General features: G+C 40.5%; 1 protein-coding gene across 3 annotated transcripts in view; it reads left to right on the top strand.

Annotated features, from left to right (window-relative positions):
- camk1db (calcium/calmodulin-dependent protein kinase 1Db) overlaps window positions 1–19,453 on the top strand; it is a 36,479-nt gene extending 17,026 nt beyond the window's left edge. For all 3 annotated transcript variants that reach the window (XM_044124761.1, XM_044124763.1, XM_044124762.1), the window contains exons 2-11: window positions 2,800–2,931; window positions 5,228–5,302; window positions 11,454–11,592; window positions 11,863–11,989; window positions 12,291–12,366; window positions 13,176–13,288; window positions 15,694–15,772; window positions 16,503–16,590; window positions 16,720–16,882; window positions 17,692–19,453. In XM_044124761.1, coding sequence (XP_043980696.1) covers window positions 2,800–2,931; window positions 5,228–5,302; window positions 11,454–11,592; window positions 11,863–11,989; window positions 12,291–12,366; window positions 13,176–13,288; window positions 15,694–15,772; window positions 16,503–16,590; window positions 16,720–16,882; window positions 17,692–17,840 — 1,141 coding nt within the window. In that variant the 3' untranslated portion in view covers window positions 17,841–19,453. The remainder of the gene's footprint in view (window positions 1–2,799; window positions 2,932–5,227; window positions 5,303–11,453; window positions 11,593–11,862; window positions 11,990–12,290; window positions 12,367–13,175; window positions 13,289–15,693; window positions 15,773–16,502; window positions 16,591–16,719; window positions 16,883–17,691) is intronic.
- Window positions 19,454–19,461: the final 8 nt, after the last annotated feature.

Here is a 19,461-nt window from a genome sequence, read left to right as displayed (position 1 = left end):
CTCCTCCATCACTCTGTTGAACCTCATTAAGATAAACAGTCATATTCAGAGGTCACTTGATTGTATGGTATAAATATCTGGATCCCCACTTAACTATTAGATAAAAGACCTCAAAGGTTTATTAAAGAACATATGGGTGCATTCACGCCAGTCCTGTTTGGTGCCTTTTAATCAAACTCCGGTTCATTTGCCTAGAAAATGCGGTTCGTTTGGGGAGATATGAATGCAAAACTGAACTCTAATGTGGACCAAAAAAACAAATTCTGGTTCATCTAAAACCGTAGGTCTGGTTAAGTTGAAGTGAACTCTGGCGCAGTTCCTATGTGAACACCAAGCGGACGGGAGACTGCTCAAAAAGCAGGAAGTGAACACTAACGCAAGGCATTCTGGGTAAACAAAACCTCAACAACCGCACAACTCTAGCGCTAGTGTGAGAAATGGCTTGTGGTCTTTTACCAACAACGAGACAAATGCTGATTGTTTACATTTCATGAAGCAGGAAGTTGCTCAGTGTCTTCTTCAGAGGTTTTGTCATTTCCTTCTGTGGTTCTTGGTGCAGCGCCACCACAGGCGAGGAGATGAACAGGTTCTCCAAACGGTTTGGTATGTTTGACACAGTGCAGTGTGAACCGCACCAGCTGAAAATGTAACAGATTTAGGGAAAATCAGCACCTTGAACTCATGGACAGCTGGACAGAGAGTAACAATCAGTCTGTGGTTAGGTCAGAAGTGCTTTCTTTTCCAAGTTAAAGGAAGTTTGAAGCAGAACATCAAAGTCAATATCTTCTGCGCCATGCTGCTATCTTACCTCAGGTAAATGCAGATATGATGTCAAGGAAAAAGCTTGAGTCATCACTGCAGGTCACCTTCTGCTGCTCTGTTGTCCTGCTGTGATGCTCACTTTCCCCCCGGGGTTGCTTTTAGCAGCGAACAGGGGTCTGTGTCACTTCTATTTGAATGTGCAAAAATACAAAAAATAATCAGCAGCGCATAATTATGTTGCACAAGCCTGGAATTGTGATTATTTGATACATTTATCCATTTAGTTTCTTCATTTGTAGCATCAGAGGAACCAAATAAGCACGTACCAAAAGGAATGTTTTCAAATCTTTTCATAATTAGAGTCCAGGGTGTACCGCGCCTCTCGCCTGGAACGTTAGCTGGAGATAGACACCAGCAGCCCTCTCGACTCCTAGGGACAAAGGTGGTAGAAAATGGATGAATATAAAGTCAGTGTCGCAATGCTCATTATTTATACTGGTCTTTGCCATTTTTAAGGAATTTTTGCCACCAGTTCTGTTTTTTTTTACCCCTTTCTTTAAGCTCAATAAGTTTCTCTCAGTCAGACCTGGTCCTCTGTCTCTTGCAGTCCTTAACTGAGAAAAGCCGAAGCAAAAGTCAGCAGTCAGTGGTGTAAATGCAGCTGCTGATGAAACTGCTTTTGCTTTCATATTTGAAGAGCCTTTAAAACAACTCAGAGATCCAAAGTGATGTGCAAAGGACTTGATTCAAACTTTTTTCCTTGACTCACCTTGATCGTCCAATCGTTGCTATAGACCTGTTTCATGTCGTTTTGTGAGTAAAATGATTTATTATCAGGTCAAAAACAAAAGTTATGCTATGATAATGGAATATTTTTCACTCTATTTTCAGGTGAATAAATTTGCAGTATCAACGTGTTTCAGAATAGCTCACCTTGTTTGTTCCTCTAAAAGGCTTTCTGTGTCTGAAAATCTAGAGGCATTGTGATGATGCATTTAAATGCACTATGTAAACAATATAATCTATATCAAAGTGGGTGTACAAGGTTTGTCTCACTTTGCTTTAAAGGGACTCTAAAAAAAATCTGTTTGCATTGTAGTCACTTTGTGAGTTTAAAATCAAAAGATTGTTTTTATGCTTTTATCTATGAGTTAGACAGAGAACCACCATATTTTCCCTTGGTATACTTTGATTGATATCCTGAAGGCCATATGCTGAAAAATATTTCCCCCTCTACTCATTAAATGGATCAAAACTTAGAATTTCTTCCATTTCTTTCATCTAGAGACTCATCAACCAAGAGCATTATTCATTTTAGTACAAAAGGAAAGCCCTGAAACAAAGCATGAAAACATTAGAATTGGCTTAAAGCATTTCTATGGAAAAAATGTCTCATCTTTTCTTGAAAAATAATAATAATAAAAAAACCCGGCTCCAGTTAATTGAAGATAATTGCAGGATTTAAGGTCATGTCTGCTTCAGTCCTGGTGAATATGACCCAAAAGCGTTGCAGCTTTTCAGCTCCATCCAGGATGCTGACATGAAGCCAGTCTCAGCATATGCGGAGGGAAAAGAGTGTGTGTCACGAGGAGGGAAAAAGTAACCACTGTGTCTGCTTTGCAAGACTTATTATATCTGTGGTATCATAGCAACAGATAGATTGCTCGAGCAAATATTCCCCTAATTCTGTATTTGCTTTGTTTTTAAACACGCTCGTGTGTGGAGGCAGATGGTAGAAGAAGACGAGCTATCTGCCCTGCTAAATGGCAGATTTTGTTTTTCTTTTTTAGGGGAGGTGGGGGTTAAAAGTGTTTGCCGTGTGTTTGGCTGCACGGCGGATGGTTGACCACAGCCATGGACTTTCCCGAGTCTCAGTAAATATTCACAATATGCTGTTTGTGTACTCTGGCCCGTCTGCCTCAGAGTGCCCGCTCTCCGCTCACTGACGATGTGTCAATATTGTCTGAGCTCGTATATGGCCAAACTGACATGTCCCCTCCCATCTCTCTCTCTCTCTTTTTTGTCTGTGTCCTCCAGCGGTGCGTTTTCTGAGGTGGTGATGGCTCGCGAGAAAGCCACAGGAAAGATGGTGGCCATCAAGTGCATCCCCAAGAAGGCGCTCAAGGGGAAGGAGACGAGCATCGAGAACGAGATCGCCGTGCTTAGGAAGTAGGCCCCGCCGAGTAACTGAGCTGTTTTCTGGGGTAGAGCTCCAGCAAAGGGTCGCCCACCTTGTTTTATCCTCGGGCCAAGCTGTGGTTCTCTTGCTCTCTTTTCTCTGGCCGCTTATTTAGTTTCTGTTTATTTAGCCGTCACTGACTAGCTTAAGTGGCTGCCCTGTCTAGTCCCAGCTATCAATACACACACACACACACACACGCACCCACACGCATCCACACCCACACACACACACACACACACACACACACACACACCTGCCCAGGTGGCTTTGATAAGATTGCGCTGACACCAGGTGACACTTCCTCCTCCAGGGGCTGATATATCAATACTCAGAGCAGCTCAGTTATCAGTCATTTTTAAAGCGAGTATTGCATTGCTTGGCTGTAGTTGCTTGGTTACAGCTGCATTTTCCTCTCTCTCTCTCTCTCTCTCTCTCTCTCTCTCTCTCTCTCTCTTTTTTTCTCTCTGTCTTCCTCCTGGTTTGTGATTTGTTTTCCTTCTACCACTCTTTACTCTCTCTTCTCATCTCTGGCAGTCCTCAAACTGCAACCTCATTTTCATTCCAGACTTGGAAAGGAGAGAAGTTGTGAAGGTTGTTTGGTCCTTTGAGGCTTTCACCTCCTCCTCCTCCTCCAACTCCACCTCACTCTTTTTAAACGCTCACCCTTTTTGAAGACCTTTTGTCAACTTTATTTTACACTGCCGGTAGTTTCTCCTCGCCTGCCTGGCCACATGCACTCAGTGCTTTTCTTTTTCGTTTATCCTGAGGTTTTATAGTTTAACATGTAGGCATTCATTCCCCTGCATAAATGTGGTAGACCAACACAAAGTCGTGCATAAATGTGAAGTGGAAGGAAATGATTCATTTCTTTCAAAAGATGCCATATATTTCAGCTTAGCTCCCTTTATTCTTACTCCTTGAAAAAAATCCAGCGTAACTTCCTTTGGATTTCACATAGGCTGCGGTGCATCAGTTTTTTTGTTTGTTTTTTGTTTTGCCCAAATGGGACCCATATCCGACTATTTTTCTGCATTCTGAACGGCCCAATTGGGATCTTTTCCCAAATCTGACTTGAGCCTCTTTCATGTGTAAAGCAATACAAAATCGATTGTTTTCAAGGCGCCCACAATCTGAACGATCACGCTGCATTTAATCCGCGTTTTACATCATTCAGGTGAGACATGCATCATAAGTTTGCACCCGAAGAAGCCAAATTGGACGCAAACAAACGGTGATTAAAAAAAATAAAAATAAGGTAATGATTATGAAACTATAAAAGACGTAGCATCATGCACTTCTGGTTCTGACTGCACATCCAAACAGACTTCTCTACAGAAGTTGCAGTCAGTGTGCCGCAACATGCAATTTCTATTAGATGTTCTTTCTTTTCATTAGCTTCCGTTATCTTGAATAAAGTTTAAAATGGACAGCGGCGTCCACCATTACTACATCACTAAACAATGCGCTATGTGACGTCAGTGTTCTTATTCTGTCCATGCCGGTCGCATTGGGGTCGTAAACCCAGAGCGAAAGCGAGTATTTTTTATTTTTTTTTATGACAGACAAAGAAGCTAGCCAAAAAACGAAAACAAATTATTGAAAAACTGTTACTCCTGACATTAGCATTAGCATTGTTTTCCAGGAGGAAAACAGCTCCAAACATGCACCAAGATTTGCAATAGAAGGGTTTAAATAAAATGGTCAATGCTAGAATGGTCCAGTCAAAGTTCAGATCAAAGACCTAATCGAAACGTCTTGAAAGTTGCTGTCTATAGACGTCTCCATTGACTCTGACTGAGCCAGAGGTATTTTGCACATAAGAATACGGCATTTCAGTCAGTATGTGTGCGAAGCTGCAGAAGGCAGACGTTACTCCTGCAGGTCTTAAAGTCCAGTTGAAGCAGAACGTGGTTTTATAAGGTCTATTTCTGGCCCATACTGAATTAAATTACACTACAAATTTCTACTTTATTTTACCCAACTTGAAATAAAAAATGTAAATGAATGCATCATTTTCCTTCTGCTTCACTTTGCACACAACCGCATGTTGGGATTTCACATAATAAAACACGTGACACTTTGTGGTCGTGGCGCGACAAAATGCAGATAAGTTCAGCCCTTTTTGCAACGCACCATATTTGACAAGCGCACATTTCTTCTAACAAAGAAGTGTAACAGAAACAAAAGACAGATCTGCTTTCTGTCGGCCGGGTGTCATTTTAAGAGACGGCTGAAGGAGGTTTCAGCTGTTGCTAAGCGAATCTTCTCTTCTCCCCCCTCCAGGATAAAACATGAGAACATTGTGGCTCTGGAGGACATCTACGAAAGCTCCAATCACCTGTACCTCATAATGCAGCTGTAAGTACATCAGCCCACCATGCTGTTAGTTTAGGTCAGCTCTCGGCCTCCCATTTGGCCCATCATTTCGATAATGTGCTGCATGCTGAGCCTGAGTGAGCGTCTCTGGTGCCCTTGAGGCATTTTTGCTTAAGTGAATGCAGCAATGTGTAAAAAAAAGAGTGTAAGTACTTACTTCAGCTATGCTTCTCAATAAAGAAGTAGGGTCTCTTGGTTGGATTCAGGTGACAATATTGATGCTACCATCTTTTCTGAGTAAATGTGAAACTGAATTCTGTCTTAATATCAGAACAAACTGCAGTTATTTTACAGCCAAGGCAACAAATGTTGATGGAAAACCTAATGCACGTCTGTCATTGACAGAGACTTGGAGATGCTCAGTTGAAGAAAATCTTCGTCAAACCAAAACTTATCTTCACATTTCATCTTTTAGAGATTACACATGTAAGATGCTGCAGTTAATGTAAGTTTAAGCTTCAAGAGTTGAAGCGTAATTCAGTCAGTCTCTCACATAGATCTGAAGCGATTCTCTCAACTTCTTTAAAACGTTGCTTCAGCTTCTTGATGTTAGTTCATTTAAGTTCCCATCACGCCCTTGAGGTCAAGGTCTGAACTTTGACTGGGCCTTTACATCATCATGATTCTCGTTTTTTTATTTTTTTTGTTCTGTTGTTGATGGGCTGCTGGTGTTGGTATTTGGTGAAGATACAGTTTTGGCAAAGCCTTAGCTGTCTGACAGATAACCTGATATCTTATTCTAGAACATTTTCACATACAGATGGTGACTTAATGACAGGAAATTACTCACAACTTGATTCTGAAAAATAAGCCCAAATCATCCCGCCGCCCCCTCCGCCGCCGTGGTTGACAGCTGCCGTGAGGCGTTTGTGCAAATGGGTTGAGTTTGAGTTTGAAATGTTCTGATCCATCCAACAGACATGGTTCATCCAGGTAAATTTAGCTCTATCGTCAGAAAGCTGGGCAGGCTGTGCTGCCGTTTGCCTTTTTTTCTGGCGACTTTTCCATATAAACCACACTTGTTAAGCTGTTGGCCATGGCTTGACCTTTGACATTTAACATGCTAACTGAGGCCTGAGATTAACCTTTTGGGTATTTCGACATTTCTCTAAGCATTGTAGGATCCGATCTAGTGGGAACTCTTAGGACATTCGGCAAAGGTATTAAATATTATTAAATTATGATTCACCTGTAAATCATATTAATTAGTTTGCACTTTTTAGCTTGAAAGTGCAAACTTAACTCAGGTTTTATTAACAAATCTTTGGGTCTTCTCTAATTTTGATGGTGCTTAGAAAGAGTAGTAGAGACATTGTGTTGTGATAAAGAAATATTTATATTGTTATTGCAATTAGATATTGTCCTGAAACTATGCAGCCCAAGTAAGGATCTGAAAGTTACATTCATGTTTTTATTTATTTACAAAATGGTAACTAATCAGGTTTCGTTTTTGTGTTAGATTTTAAACCGCAGATTATTTAGTTCTGGTTACTGTAATATTACAGTAATATTAGTCACTTTTACGGCACAGATTTTACCAAATAGATTGTAAACTTTAACTCTTCTCCCTGAGGTGAAGGAAACTCTTACCATTAGTTTCTTTTACTGTGTGAAATGCACATCTTTATGATTTTAAAACCCTTTCTCCCACATTTGTTTTACAGCGTTTGTGACTAAACCATCTGTAGTTTCACCAATGACTCGCTGCCCTCCCTTTGTCTCTGAAAGCTGCTTGCTGTTGCCTTTCCCCCATTCTGAAATAAACGCTGATTGCCAGTCATCTGTGAAAGCAGAGACGTACTCACACTTGGTGCTAAACTTAATGAGTCACTTGTTATGCCTTTGCCTCGTCTAATTGCAGATTGAAGGAGTTCAGAATGGCTGCCTCATCAAGCCCAAACGCTGCAGAGACGCATAATGTTATTGTGTATTATAATGTTAGTGTGTCGATACTATTGGGAACGTTTATATGAATAATATAATTGGGTAATAATTTTTGTCCTTTCAAAAAAACACTTAAAATAGTTTGCAGTCGTACCTGTTTTTTTTCCCTCTCTCTCTGTTTGACATTACGTCAACCACCCCAATAATGGGCTCGAATTCTGGCCCATTCCTCCCGACAGAACTAATGTACCTCTGTGTTGGCTTCTATAAAATGTTGAGTTTGATTTACTTTGGTGACTAATTTAGCAGCATGATTGGAGTCATTGTTGCTTTAATGAACAAATTTGTGCCCAAACTTTCATTTTCAGTTTGATATCTTGAGACATCGCTTCAGTGTTTCCACATAAAGTTATTTCTTCATGGTTTTGTCCGTTTTGTAAACTCCAGCAGTCTCTCCTGCACCTTGCTACTCACGCATGATGCGGCCGCCACCGTACTTCACATCCGGGACGCTGTTCCTCCTGTTTCCTCCAAATGTAATGATGGTCATTGTGGTCAAACACTTTAGTTTTAGCTTCACCAGACCACAAGACTACAATTAAGGTCTATCTTCCTGAGTGCATTTGAAAACTGCAAGCAAATTTTTTAAGTTACCTTTGGAGCTCGGCTTCTTCCTCTCTTTCAGTTCATGTTGCTACTTGGAAGATTTAATGATTATTTTTGCCCGTTTCTGTCAGCGTCTTTACAAGGCCTTCCGCTTCTGGAAGTGTTTTTGAGATTCCGCCTTAAAATATATTCACAAATATGCCTCTAATTGTTTCCACCTTGTGAGTTACTCAAAGGCTTTTCCAAGCTTGGCATCGTCGTCTTGGCTTTCCCAGACTCTTGGAAGTAAGTAACAGCAATAAACAAACAATAAAAAAAACAAAAACTTTTTTATTAATCTGATATTTAGCTAATAGAAATAATTTTGGTGATCCTAACTGAGCGTGGTTTGATTTAATGTCAGACAGTGAGGGGGGAAAATGGTCTGGAGGTGGGTCACGTCCAGAACAATTCATCGCTGGTACTGTTACCACATGAGGCATCATCAGAAACAAACCTCAGCTCTTCTGTGACCAATAAAAATAATTATAACCAGTAAAACGACAACCTGGTTTAAATTTCACAATATGTCTGTGCGTACCAAGGAAACTGTCTAAGAAATATTTTTGAGTAGAATTTCCTCTCTAGATATCAGTAAGGATCAGAACTTCTTCAGCTTTTAAAGTGCCTCTAAAACACAGTAGTACAGTACTTTATTATTAACGACAATAAAAGAGTTAGATCTGATCTTCACTTCCTACATCTGGCTGGCCAGATAACACGAGTTAGAAACCCCAAAGGATATTAATGGGACAGGTGTCCAACAAGCTTATGACGTCCATAATCCTTTATGGAAATGAGAGAAAAAGAAAAAAACAAACATCATGCAAAACATTGCTGCTATGATTTTACCTGAACGTTGCTCAACGACTCTAATAATCGCTATCAACATGAGAGAGCCTGCATATATTTTGTTGCTACTTTTAGCTCCAAAGAGGATAGACAATTAAAAATGTGAACACGAAGGAGTTTTGAACTTAATGCAAGAATATGGAAGTAAATATGTGCCATCAGAATTTGAATAAAAAATACCTCTGAAATTTGAATGTTGTATATTAGTGCTTACTTTTTCAGTATTAAAATAAATTCAGAATATATTTTTAACCTAAAAAAAAATTCAATGTCATTATTTTTGCAGTAAAAAAAAATTCGGTGTAATTTTTTTTACATGGTTGCAATTTTCAGTTATTAAAAAAATTCACATTCCTATTTCAAAGTGATCAAATTTTCAATATACATATTTTTCACAGTTTAAATTTTCAGTGTTAAAAAATTCAGCATATAAAAAATTCAACTTTTCAAAATTCAAATGCAATATTTTCGTTGTCCTCCAATTCAACTTGCTCAAATTCGCCGTCTCAAATTCAGCGTCTAAAAATTCGCTGTCTCAAATTCAGCGTCTAAAAATTCGATGTAAAAATGGCCAAGGTTACTTCAGGTCACAGACATTAGCAATGGATGTCCGATTCCAACATCCACCTAATCACGTGACACAACCGTCATATTGAAGAAATACCAGCATCACCCAGGCTGGCGACCATGGAGGCGAACGCAAACCCAACGGTGAGTTTAATGCTTTCATATTTCTATAGTATATTTTATTTTGTGCATGAAGTTTGATACATTATCTTAAAGCCTGATTTAAAACACGGGTTGGGCCGTTGTTAATCTTACACCGTGTAGTACCGGCATATTACATTTTGCTACCTCCTAGCACCCCCAGCCCCTCCCCGCTGTCCCACGTCCAATTTCCCCAGTTTTATTTCAAAAAGAAATACCACTTGGTTCAAGTCTAGAATCTTTAAAGAGAACTGATGGGTGGCGACATTCTGGGTTGTTTGTATGTTGTCTTAGGTGAGACTGAGACAGGCAGTCTTAGTAAAGTCGTAATTTTTCAGGAGATGCTACCGCTAATATATATATATATATAATAATTTTTTTTTACTGCAAAAATAATGACATTGAATTTTTTTTTAGGTTAAAAATATATTCTGAATTTATTTTAATACTGAAAAAGTAAGCACTAATATACAACATTCAAATTTCAGAGGTATTTTTTATTCAAATTCTGATGGCACATATTTACTTCCATACAAGAATACTGAGACAAATGAACTTCCATAATCACCTGCCTGCTAACCTCAGTCAGTCAGTTGCAGTGTTGTCACAGAAGACATCAACAAAACTGAATAAAAAGTTGTTTTCAAAGCAAACTTATGGAAATGGGATGAGATATAAATTACAGTGGTGGTCTCTGCACAAATATGTATTTATGTTTAATATATCTTCATGATGAATATGTTGATTTTTCAACTAGGTGGATTACAAATGTCCAATTTGAATACATTTTAAAAACAAGAAATTGATCCACTTGTTTGAATTCATTGTAGGTTTTCTCAACTTCAACTGTGATCAAGCTTATCTATATAGACTAAAACATATAAATACACCACCACATACATTTAAAATTTTAGCAGGTAGTGTTTATTCCATCAACAAGGTTTATTCCCCTGGAATATTTGACCACTTTTCATTGCAGAAAGGGTGCGGTTGATTAAAACCAGCAGGTTTCCTAAGGCATGTTCAGCTTTTATTAATTATGGTGAAGCCAGAAATATTCAACAAGCGTAATGCCAGATTTCTTTATCTATCACAAAACAAGCTTTGTTGTTTCTATTGTCATGTTGGACCTGTTTTAGAGGTCTGGTTAGCTCAGGTGAAAGGACATCGGTCATGATGTTTAGCAATAACTCGGAAACACTGACGCCTATTACCAGTCCCTCCAGGATGTTGCAATGTTTGTTTGTTTTTTTTTGTTTGTTTTTTGTTGTGATTGTTGTGGCCTAAAGTTACTGATTTGCCGGCAGCTTTTCCTAAAAGTTAAGATTTACTTTTGCCATTACATTGTTTCACAAAAAGTTGAAATTCCTGCACATTCTAAGCTTCGTTTTCCTTTCCCTTTTTCTCATCGAGTTGTAATCACTCCTTACCTGACCTCTGCTGGCCTCTGGCCTAATGTCTCCTCTCTGTCTCTTTGCTCTTCCTCTCATGACAATAAAGATTTCTTTTAAATATGTGGAAAGCAACAGTGAGCACAACCTTTATTTATTCCTGGCATTAACTAGCAAACAAGGGATGTAAAATATTGAACAACAACATTGGTATTCTGGTTTATAAGCTTAATGTGATATACTAACTCAACTCAATGGTTCCCAAAGTGTGGGGCGCGACCTCTGGGGGGGCGCAGTGCCATTTCAGGGGGGAGGGGGCTGGAAGCGGTACGGATGAATGAATGAAAAACATAAAACAGCAAAGATGGTTTGTAGTGTGTTTTGTTGCAACCTGAAGTGTAAAATAAACTTCAGTGGAGTTTGAAAACTAAATATGTGTATAAGTTTATGTCTGGTTGAACCATGTGTGTGCCCAGTTGATTTTATTTATTTTTTCTGTTGGGGGGCATTTTATTGTAATCTATAAGGGGGTCCAGAAGAAAATCTTAGGGAACCGCTGGATTAACTAATCATTTAAAGCCCACTAGATCTTCTTCATGCTATTTGTTCTTTTTTTTCTGTGTCATTTCTTCTGCTGCTTTTTGCGCCAACAGGGTTTCTGGTGGCGAGCTGTTTGACCGGATCGTAGAAAAGGGCTTCTACACAGAGATGGATGCTAGTCGGCTAATTCGTCAGGTTCTGGATGCCGTCAACTATCTTCACTCCATGGGCATAGTGCACAGGGACCTGAAGGTACGGCAGTATTTCACATTTGGCATGTAGGCGTTTTTTGGTTGTTTTTTTTTTTTTTGCCTGAGAGGGGGAGTCCCTGACATTGAAACCTGCGTGGGTTTCTGTCACACGTTGCGGTGATCACCCGTTGAGGTTAAATGTCACGGGATTTTCCTTCTCGGCAAACTGTAGGAACTGTAGTCTTTTTAAACGACAAATCCATCCGACTTCTTAGCCTGGATGGTTTGAGACGAGGGAAAGCAACATGCTGCTTCCTGTTTGTGTTTTCAGCCCGAGAACCTGCTCTACTTTAGTCCTCACGACGATTCAAAGATCATGATCAGTGACTTTGGCCTGTCCAAGATGGAGGGCACAGGTGGCGTCATGGCAACAGCCTGCGGGACGCCTGGATATGTCGGTAAGGTTGCCCTCCCAGCTGTGGCTTTGGGGAAAAGTGCGAGCTGTTCTTTGTAAACACCCGTACCTCATTTCATGTTTACTAGACTGCAGCTCTAAACCTTTTTCATTTGGAGTTTTTGTGAAAGACCAAATTTATTTACAAATGAGAAAAGTGAAAAGTTTAGTATGCAAATGTAGTTGGCCCCCATTTTCTTTAACATTCCTAAATAAAATCCAGATTAACCAGTTTTATTCAGAAACCCAAACGTTTTTCTCCAGCTGAAAGTATTTCTGATCAATAAAACATTTCATTGTTTCAGCTCCTGAGGTTCTGGCGCAGAAGCCGTACAGTAAAGCAGTGGACTGCTGGTCCATTGGGGTCATCGCTTATATTCTGTGAGTTCTTGTCGTTATCTAACATTTAAAATTTGAACAATTTTTTTTTAGTTGGCTTTATGAATGAACATGAGGTCAGAACAGAAACCAGCAGGGAGTTTAAACATCCTTCACACTTTGATACTGTTGAAGTATCAAAGTGTGACTCCGCATGAAAACTATGTAAAATAAAAATGACAATTCAAGAATCAGAAAACGTTCAAATCTTGATCACAGCTTTGTGGCGTCTTCGAGATCACAAACATTCAGCCAGGATTGTCACTGACAGATTGTTGCTTAACCTTAAGTTAATTATTGAAATGCATCCAGATTCCAGGTTGAAGCTCATTCATTAGTAACCTGCCTCTGCAGTGGGCAGCCAGAGGGATCCCTACAGCTCCAGTAACACGCAGGTTTTCAGTAGAGAGTGTTGCACAAAGGTTGCCAGTCTTATTAAGCGAAAGAGTTTCACTTATTAGCAAGCAAAAGGAAATCCCTGATGCTGTCATCCATTGATTAAGCGATAAGAGTTTGAAGTTTTTCTTTTTCGTAGAAAATACAGTTTTATTTTCAGATGAAAAACCTAAATGCCTATTTTTCTCTATATATTAACACTGGATCCCTATTGTACTGTTTTGTTTTATGTTCTTGAAAATCCCTCAGAGCCGTCTTCTGTTGCATTACATAGGGAAGGAAAAATCCATCTGCCAGTAAATGGGATTAGGTCACTGTAAATCCTTTTAGATTCCGGTTGAAGACTCTAACATCAGCAGCATAACAACCTTCACGCCCACCGTTGTGTAATCTTTCGAACTTGATCTTCCTCCCAGGCTTTGCGGCTACCCTCCGTTCTACGACGAGAACGATTCGAAGCTTTTCGAGCAGATTCTGAAGGCAGATTATGAGTTTGACGCACCGTATTGGGACGACATCTCCGACTCTGGTAAGCTGAAGTTTGTGTGTGTGCGTGTGCGGGCATGTGTGTGTGCGTGTGTTTGCGTGTGTGTGCGTGTGTGTGTGTGTGTTCTCCCACTGCGTTTGAAATAAAGGGTAAATCAAGTCCCCCAGAGATTCTGCCGTTACATAACTCTGCTAGAGTTAACAACCTTGTGTTTAAAGCCGCATAACGAGGCAAAAGGTAAAGTAATGAGGGGACACAGTTCAGCAGCTGCCATGGCAACTTGATGCTGCAATATGTCTATATCCAACGTTTGGTGTCAAAACATAACAAGCAAGCTATTTTAAAGTGGACACGAATCAGTAGCTGCTTTTGGCTTAGCTTAGGGGGCACCAGCCTTACAGTTTGTCCAGTTTCAGCGTTTTTAGACGTGTATACCACCTGCGTCTGGAAAGCACACGTCAATATCCCACGGCAACAAACGTGGGACTCCTGTTTTGCCTGAAATAGCGTCATATTTAAATCTTCTTCTGGCTTAGTAGAACAAAGAACCACAGCCAGAAAACTGACAGCAGACCTTCTGAGTGGAGTCAGAAATTTCCTAAACAAAGTGTAAATCATTGACTTTCACAGCCGTGTGTGGAAGAGAAATAACATCTTTGCACAACCCTTTGATCTTTCAGTCGTGTAATGGAGCACACTGCCAAGACTGCGTGTTATTGCTTGCTAGCACCAGCTAAAAGTGGAAATGAGATGTCATTACAGTGTTTTTGTTTTTGTTTCTTTTACCTGCCAAATTGGCCAGGGTTAGAAGTACACGTGTTAGAAACAAATATTTTAAATGCTTCCTATTTAAAATGTTTGTGGGTTGTTGTTTTTTTTTCCATTAAACTTCTTATGTTCTCAGACTTCAGGAGATGAATACTGACGTCTGAGGTATATTTAATTTACTTTTATATTTAGTTTGAATTTTACCCACTTTCCAGTTAGCTTGGCTCTAGCCTCCATTTTGTTCAGTTGAGTCGTAACAAAGAAGGGGTCATGACCCCTGATCAAACCAATACAGCTAAACGGATACAGTTCACAGTCACGTGATAGGATATTACTTTATGTCCTTGCTGTCAAACAAATTGATCCTTTGTTGATACAAAATGACCGGAAAAAGTTAGGAAAGATACAATCAGCCTTGCTGTCAGATCAAACAGATTAACTGTTATTCCTCTGAGTCTAGTTTGTTATTGTACCACTTTTTCATCAAATTACACAAAATCTTGTTCTGTCAAAGTTAGAGGTTTGTCTTCACTAAATTTGGATTTGCTGACAATGCTTCCTGTTTGCCAGATTTAATCCCTTTATTTCAAATTACACTTTTTGTTTTTCTTTCTGTCTGGAGATTTTAGTCATCATAGTTAGTCACCAAATCCTGAAATTACATCAATTGTGAAAATGTGGCTGGTGATTCAGACAAAGCACAGAAGTCTAATGCTCAAATGGGCACAAACACAGGAACTTTATTCAAAAGATTCAGAAAATCACCAATCACCTGCAGACATTAAGAGAAGGGAAAAAAAAGTAGACAAATGTAGTTTCCTGCTAACTTTAGCTCAACCACAGACTTGTTTTAAACGTCAGCATTTTGTGAATTGGGCTTTTGTCACACATTGAAATCATTTGTGTGATGCAAATTTTATCTGTGCAGAACTTCCTGCATCCTCTTCAGATTCATCTGATCCTGTAGTGACTCAGAGTCGGAGCCGTTCTCTGGCTGGAATCATCTCAGTGGATTGAGATTAAGAGTATGAGGAAACAAAATCTGCAACATGTTCACAACTGACCTTAAAACTGTTTTGTGACACTTTTTTTTTTTTTTTTGCATTTTAGACGTCATTCGCAGACATTTATATCTAAGGCTCTGGTTATTTTTGGTGTTTTCAGTGAAACTAACCATCCAATAATTTTTATAACTAAAAATAACAAAATGGAGGTCAGAACCAAGCTAACTGGAAATTGGGTAAAATTCAAACTAAATATAAAAGTAAATTAAATCCATCAGTTTAAAAAAAAAAAACATATAAACCTCACCAACACACTCAACTGATACCATGTTTTTCTTTATTAAAACAAAGAGAAATAGAGATGCATCAGTAAGGCCTTTACAAGCAAATGCTTATTTTTAGTTCTCATTTGTTTATTTGTAAGATCTGTTTTATGTTTTGCCAATATACAAGATAATGTAAAAAAAAAAACACACAAAAAAAACTGCCTTGTTTCATTCATCATAAAACCCTTCTAGTTTTTTCTACCAATCTCCTTTGTTCTTGTCAGTAACTGTGAATTGTGATGCATAACGTGAGACATCAGATGAAAACATAAAACCTCGAGTGGCAGAAAGTGAAGAACATGTCCTCCGCTGGATGTGCACTTGACTTTTCTTCTTCTCCTCTTCGCAGCCAAAGACTTCATCAGCTGCTTAATGGAGAAGGACCCTGAGAAGAGATTCACATGCGACCAGGCTCTTGAGCACCCCTGGTGAGGAACCACACACACACGCACACACACATGCACACGCACACGCACACACACACACACACACACCTCGTTTCACAGCGCTGTGACGCAGATTGCCAGGCTTACTCGTGTGTCATGGAGAGCTTGTCCTCCCACAGTCATCTGTCAGCACGGCTCCAAGCAGCAGGCCCACCTCTGCCGGGCAGCGCCAGCATCTCGGGGAGAAATCTTGTGAATAAATCCCTGCCAATTAGTGGCCTGTATTCTCAAGGATCCTCGAAGTCTTAATGAACAACTGGGATGTATTCCCAGGTCTGAGTCGGTCCTAGCGAGGCCGAGATGGCATGGGCTGACGTATCCCGCCGAGGGGCCCAGCAGATCTTTTAGGGAGTAATGGGCATTTTTGTGGGTCGTGGGCAGGTGGTCGCTCTGATGCGACCGGCGGGAACAGATGGCTTAATGGAGAGAGAAACGGCTTTCATTGACGGGGCTTCATAAAGAGATGGGATGATGATGAATGTGAGAGGGAATCCTGCAGAAACAGCAGCTCATCAATCCAGAAGTGCTGCAGATGAATGGAAATAAACGCAGGAATTGAATATGAAAACAGCATGGGGATCATTCTGCTGGCAGGACGGCGTATGCATGCTGGTGTGGTGTGTGTGTGTGTGTGTGTGTGTGTGTGTGTGTGTGTGTGTGTGTGTGTGTTTCCACTGATGGTGTGTGTGTATTTTCTTTTCTTTTTCTGTAGGATTGCTGGAGACACTGCTCTGTGCAAGAACATACATGAGTCTGTCAGTCGACAAATGCGCAAAAACTTCGCCAAAAGCAAATGGAGGGTATGTGAAACTTTAAATCTTATTTACCAAAGGTAAAAGCAAACAAACAAAAAAATGTTCTCCTTTTTTTCTTGTTGGGGAAAAAAAAAAAAAGCAGAGTAATTTCTGTTTTGCACCTTCTCCGCTTAGCAAGCGTTCAACGCGACAGCTGTGGTCCGCCACATGAGGCGTCTGCAGCTCGGCACCAGCTTCGGAAGCAGCATCCAAAGCGCCAAGCCTGCGCCGAGTCCTCAGAGCCGAGCGCCGGCCAAGAGCCAGTCTGTGGACTGCGCCCCGCTCTCCCTGAAGGACTGTAAGTGACTCTGTGAATGCCAGCTGTGATCAAAACAGACGTGTTTAAATCCCAGCTTGGAGTTTAGTCAGACTTTCATTCTGCTGCCCGCTCCGTTAAGAAGATCAACGCTTCTGCTACCTTTAATCTATAATCTCTTAAAAATAAAAAATAAATGAGGAAGAAGCCTTTTTGCAGCTGCTGCTGATATGAGACATACAATATCTTCCAAAAGTATTTATATCCCTTAAACCTTTTACACATTGCAACAAACATACCTAAAAGTATTTTGGTAGGATTTTGTGGGCTAGAGGAACACAAAGTGGCTCATACATTGTGAAGTTAGGTTTCCACTTCACAAAATCTAAATAAATAATTGGAGAAGCGCGGTGCACCTACTTTACTCTGATGCGCCTGAATTAAATCCAGTATGACCAAAGGAAAATATCATCTCAGTGTGAGTAAAGCTGTTTACACAAGGTTCGATAAAGTGAGGAGCAGGATTGTGTTGCAAAAAGACAAAATCTTTTCAAGGGTTTTTGATCTAGTTTCTAGTGCAAATATCTTGGTACACTTGGAATAAGAACACTAACTTACAAGTAGCCTTTTGGCAAGAAATCCAAGCTTGTTGTAAATCAATAATTCTTTAATATTGATGAAAAAGTTTCATTTGTCAATATGAAGGAACTATTGACTTGAAGCAAGCTCCAATATCTAAAAATATATCTAAGTTTAAAGTAATAATATGGAACTAAACTAACCAGCTACTCATTTTTACATAAAATAGTGCAGCGTATTTCTGTTTCTAATTCATGCGATGTCTCCCGCAGGTCCTCCTATCGCTCCTCTTCCATCCGTCGTCAAAGTGCACAACCAGGACTCTGACCTTCCTGTGTCCCTGGAGGAGCCCAAGGTGGTGGCCGAACCCGCTCGGCCGCGCCCCTCCACCGTCACGGTCATCCACACTGGGACTAAATGACGCCAGGTTCCGCGGGAGGTGAGCTGGGAGACCACCGAGCTTTGAGACCGCGGTTGAGGGGGGTCTCACGATGCGACACGGTTGCCCAGTTTTTTCCATCCCGCCGCCTCCCGTCTGCCAACGCCAATATCCGAGGGAGGAAATTTGAGGAGCCCTGGCTCGGCCTCGTTTTGCATGGCGCCGCTTCCCCTTTTACGTCTTCACACAGACATGGAAGTTCAGATGAAAGGTGGGGGTGGGGGTGGGGGGGAAGACTCGCCTGAAGCTGCTGCTGCTTCTGTGGAGACGACGGTTTGTCTGGCAGGAGAACAAACAAGCGACTGCTGAGGGAGCGACGGGACTAAAGGGATCTCTCTGCCGGAGCTTGACTGTGACAAGTCGTTCCGCTGTATGCCTTGTTTAAATATCCTGCCTGGAACCGTTCTGTGGAGTCGTGTCATGCAGGTGAAACATATAAGCTTCAAGCTGTGGTTAATACTCGTGCCATCATCTGCACTCTGAACCGGCTGTTGTTCAGGCGGCTCCTGTCCAATCCGCTGTGGTGTTTTGCTGTGACGGCTCACGGCATCATAACTTCCAACAGTATGGCTGTCGGTGTTGTGTCTTTGCTTTATTCTATTTTATTTAATTTTTTTAAAGTTCGGTTATCAATCAAAGCAGGACAATCCGCATCAGTCATGGCTGTGATTCCAGAGAGAGAGAGAGAGTGCAAATTATTGGTTATCTATTGGGAATATTTATTTTCCTATATTACATATAATGACTTTTTGTAAGAATATAATTTGCTGAGACGTGTAAATGTTTATTAAAACTGGACTTGCAGTTATTGCCACACAAATACAGTATCTAATAGATGTGACTTTGTAATTGCCGTTTTATTTATCGAGTGTCGATGTGACTGTAAAGTCCTCCTTCATCCACAGGAGGGCGCTTTATGAGTTCTCAGGGATCTGCAGGGATCTGGGCTTGAATCTAACCAAACGCCTCTGTGTGATCAATCACAACTGACTCATGCGGCTTACTGAAAGAAATTTAAAAAAAAAAGAAAAGAAAAACACCTAAATACAGCTTTCTATCCCCATGTGCCACAGGGATAGATGTTTACTTCCTGACTCTGTGCTTCTTCTCGGTAAACCTTGAACATGACGGGATGTGGAGAACAACCAGTAATGTGACGCTGTTCTGCTTCATTTCGCTCCCATTGCAGTGGTGCAGTTGAGGTATCGTGCTCTGCTTCCGCTCCTGAAGTGGCTGCTCTGATAACAGCTCGACTCTGTGTTTAATCACTGTGCTTTTCACACCAGCCTGTTGAATTTAGCTGAAAGACTCCGTCCTCGTCCCCTCCCCTTCCTGCTCTGTCGCTCTGTAAAAACTGCCTCTGACAGAGAAGAGAAAGGGGTCCCGTCTCCGTATTTTCTTTGTGCTTTCTCTACTTAACTTTAATCACTCAAGATGAATGTGAAATTAAAAAAAAAAAAAAAAGCAGTCTAGAAAAGTAACAAGTGCATGGCCAGTGTATAAGGTTTTGCCACCCTTTAATAACAAAAGATGTGGTGAATATCAAAGATTTTGGAAGTATACTTACTGTAAATACAAAAACTCTACAACATTCACCAGTCTT

The sequence above is a fragment of the Gambusia affinis genome, linkage group LG08 (genome assembly GCF_019740435.1).
Source record: "Gambusia affinis linkage group LG08, SWU_Gaff_1.0, whole genome shotgun sequence".
Classification (NCBI taxonomy): domain Eukaryota; kingdom Metazoa; phylum Chordata; class Actinopteri; order Cyprinodontiformes; family Poeciliidae; genus Gambusia; species Gambusia affinis.
Note: the sequence above shows the minus strand (reverse complement) of the source record. Positions and strands in the feature narration are given on the sequence as shown.